At 41.2% G+C, this 3,633-nt stretch overlaps 1 protein-coding gene across 1 annotated transcript in view; it reads right to left on the reverse strand.

The window, feature by feature from the left end:
- Positions 1-3,633, reverse strand: part of LOC107299276 (zinc finger protein 850-like) — a 9,086-nt gene that overhangs the window by 858 nt on the left and 4,595 nt on the right. Inside the window, exons 3-4 of the mRNA XM_029286730.1 lie at positions 604-738; positions 57-300 (exon numbers count right to left, since the gene is read on the reverse strand). Of these exons, the coding sequence (XP_029142563.1) occupies positions 57-300; positions 604-738 (379 nt within the window). The remainder of the gene's footprint in view (positions 1-56; positions 301-603; positions 739-3,633) is intronic.

The following is a 3,633-nucleotide window of genomic DNA, read 5'->3' on the forward strand; positions in this document are numbered from 1 at the left end:
GCTCTCCTGGCGAAATAAAACTTTCCCCACATTTAGAGGATAGCTCTCTTTTGTGCCATTTCTGGTGTCTCTGAAGTTCATAAGAAAACATAAATCGTTTCTCACATGCCAGACATTCATAGGGTCTCTCTCCGGTGTGAAGTCTCTGATGTTGCACCAGGCTTGATTTCCAGGTAAAACACTTCCCACATTCAAGGCACTTTTCATTTTTCTCTCCTCTGTGTGTTTTCTCATGACTCCGAAGAGATGAACTCAGGGTGAAAGATTTTCCACACTCAAAGCATTTGTAAGATTTTATTCCTGCATGAACCTTCTCATGGACCCAAAGACTGGCGTTCTGAGAAAAGCTCTTCCCACATTCCCAACACTTGTAAGGTTTCTCCCCTGTGTGAAGCCTCTCGTGGTTTCTGAGATGGGTTTTTTGACGGAAAATTTTCCCACATTCCAGACACTGATAAGGTTTCTCTCCAGTGTGGATTTTCTGATGTGTAAGAAGACTTGACTTTTGACCAAAGCATAAGTCACATTCCTCACATTTATAGGGTTTTAATTTGGGGGGGCTTCTGAGATCTTTGGCGTCTTTTCCAGAGAAGAATTTCTCACCCTCCAATCCTTCACTGGATCCGCTTCCCATGTGGACCTTCCTGTGGTTCAGAAGGAGGGACCGGCGAGCAAAGGATTTCCCACACTCTGAGCATTCATGGGTTCTTTCATGGTTTTTCAGAGTGCTGCTTGTGTCTGACGGGGGATCCAAGAGTTTCCCGCCTTCCATGAGTTCTGGCGGCTGCTGCCTTGTGCTGATTTTCTACTATCTCTTGAAAGGTGACTTGCAGGTGAATCTTTGCTCAGAGTTGTTTCCCTGCTGGTGGAAAAAAAAAAGAAAATGAGAATAGCATTTCCTTTTGAGGAAGACTGAGAATCACAAAAACATAGCTTTAGAAGTGCCACCTGGGGAAGAAAGGCATTTGGAAAAACATTTCGAATTATGTAAGTCAGACTTCTGGCCATCAGCTTGTCGTGATACCTGATAACAAGACCAGCCTCAAAACTTCCATAAAACCTGTCCTTTGTAAAACATCCCATCAACAATGGGCTGCCACAACACAGCCCCTTCAAGGAAAAGCAAGGAAAATTTTGGTTTTTAGAGCTTCTTCTACCCAGCTTTGTCAAGGAACAGCAAACTAAACATGAGCATAAAAACAAAGACTACTCATCCCTATTCTTTTACATTAAGTCAGTGGTTCTCAACCTGTGGGTCGGGACCCCATTTGGGGTCGATCGACCATTTCACAGGGGTCGCCAAGCAAGGCTGTCCGCCATTTTGTTTGTCCGCCATTTTTTTCCCCATTTTCCGGCGGATGCCTTACCTCCCTTGGGCTGGGCCAGCTGGTGGTTAGCCTGCTCCGTCTCTGCCGCTTGCCAGCTACGCCTCGGCCAGTGCAGGGGGCGGAACCACGCATGCGCGGCGCTTCCGGGCAGGGAAAGTCCTCGACTTACGACCGGTTGGGGTCACGACATTAAAAAGATTGAGAACCACTGCATTAAGTAGAAAGAAAAAATATCTGAGATGATAGCACTGTTCCAATATTGGAGGGGCTACCACAAGGAGGAGGTGTGTGTGTCAACCTATTCTACAAAGCATCGGAAGGCAGGACAAGAAACGATGGATGGAAGCTAATCAAGGAGAAAACCAGCCTAGAGATAAGGAGAAATTTCCTGACCGTCAGAATAACATTTTGGAGAAGTGGCAGGGTTGACGATAAACAGAGAAAAGACCAAAGTGCTAACAAAGAATTTAACAAAAAAACAAAAAAAATCAACTAACAAAAAAAAAACAAATCTTCAAATAATTAAAAAAATCAAGTACTTGGGAATTTATTTAACAGCAAGATGTGTAACAGTAAAAGAAGATAATTATGTAAGACTGCTAAAACAAATAAAATTGGATTTGGAAAAGTGAAAGAACCTCCAACTTTCAATGTTGGGGAGAATAGCAACAGTGAAAATGAATATCTTACCAAAAATACTCTTTTTATTTCAAACGATCCCTGTAAGGCTGGGAAAAGCCTTTTTTGATGAACTGAATACAATAATATTGAAATTTATCTGGTAAGGAAAAAAAGCTAGAATCAAAAGTGAAAATGCTACAAGAAGTAAAAGACAGTGGAGGACTTGGACTGCCGAACTGGAGGCTATATTACCAAGCAACCATTTTAACATGGCTTAAAGAATGGATAATATTTAAAGATAAAAGACTATTGTACCTAGAGGGGCATGACCTGCAAATCAATTGGCATGCCTTTCTGTGGTATGGAAAGAATAAAATACATAGATACTTTCAAAACCATTTTATAAGGAATGCACTTCTTTCAGAATGGGAAAAAATAAAAGAAAAAAATTACATTAAGATACCCGAATGGCTTTCAACAATGGAAGTTTTTGCTTACCCAAATTTAATTAACTAAGATAAAGTTGTGAGTTAGAAAGATATTTTGGACAATGAAGGAAAACTGAAAAACAGACAAGAGTTACAAGAACAAGGTATTGATTTAGCATGGTGGCCATATCTGCAAATTCAAACAAGATATGAAAAAGATGTTAAACAACGGAATTTTATAAAGAACAGACAGACTTTGATCATATGCTGTTAAAAACAGATGAAAAGTTGATTAAGAAACTCTAATAGATTTCTGTTAAACTTAAGATGGAGGAAGAACAAGTAAAAGAAACAATGATAAAATGGGCAAAGAATTTTGAATATAATATAGAATTAGAAGATTGACAAAAGTTATGGGAAAGAAATATTAAATTAACTAAAGCAGGGCCATATAAACAAAATGTATATAAAATGTTTTACAGATGGCATATGACACCAGTGAGATTAGCAAAAATGTTTAAAAATACATCGAACAACTGTTGGAAATGTAAATAGAGACCAGGTACTTATTATCATATCTGGTGGACATGCCCCAAAGCAAAAAGATTTTGGGTTAAAATACATTTATGGTTGGAGAAAATAACCCAAAAACAAATAGACTTCAAAATAGAATTATTTTTGTTAGGAATAATAGGAGCTAATTATGAGAAAGATTGTATATATCTAATACTGCACATATTAACGGCAGCAAGAATGGTATTTGCCCAACATTGAAAAAATGAAAACTTATCAACTGAAGTACTAATTAAGAAAATTCTAGAGCAGACATGTCAAACACAAGGCTCGGGGGCCGGATGTGGCCCACAAAGTGGTTTATTGTGGCCCACGAAGCCATCCTGGAAACAGTGAGGGAACGGCCCCCTCTGCCTTGGCCCTGGCCCAGGCCAGCCGGGAGCCAATGTACAATTTTGTGGTGGCCATCTATGCTGAAACGCATTCAGTCTTAGCTCCACAAGGCTGTCTATAAACAGCGAGGAACCAGCCCCTTCTGCGTCGGCCCCATACCCTGGGTGCATGCTGGGGAGGTGTCACCCTTTGTGAGGAATGAAGAAATGGACCATGCCTTGGCGCTTGCCCCGGTCCCACCCCCTTCTGCCGGAGACCCTCAGATCTGTCCCACTCCTGCCCAGGCCCCCACGAACGATGTAGAGCTGGCCATGCCCACCCAGTAGGCCACCCCCACTCCATCCATGCCC

The sequence above is a fragment of the Protobothrops mucrosquamatus genome, unplaced genomic scaffold (genome assembly GCF_001527695.2).
Source record: "Protobothrops mucrosquamatus isolate PMUCROS unplaced genomic scaffold, P.Mucros_1.0 scaffold4750, whole genome shotgun sequence".
NCBI lineage: Eukaryota > Metazoa > Chordata > Lepidosauria > Squamata > Viperidae > Protobothrops > Protobothrops mucrosquamatus.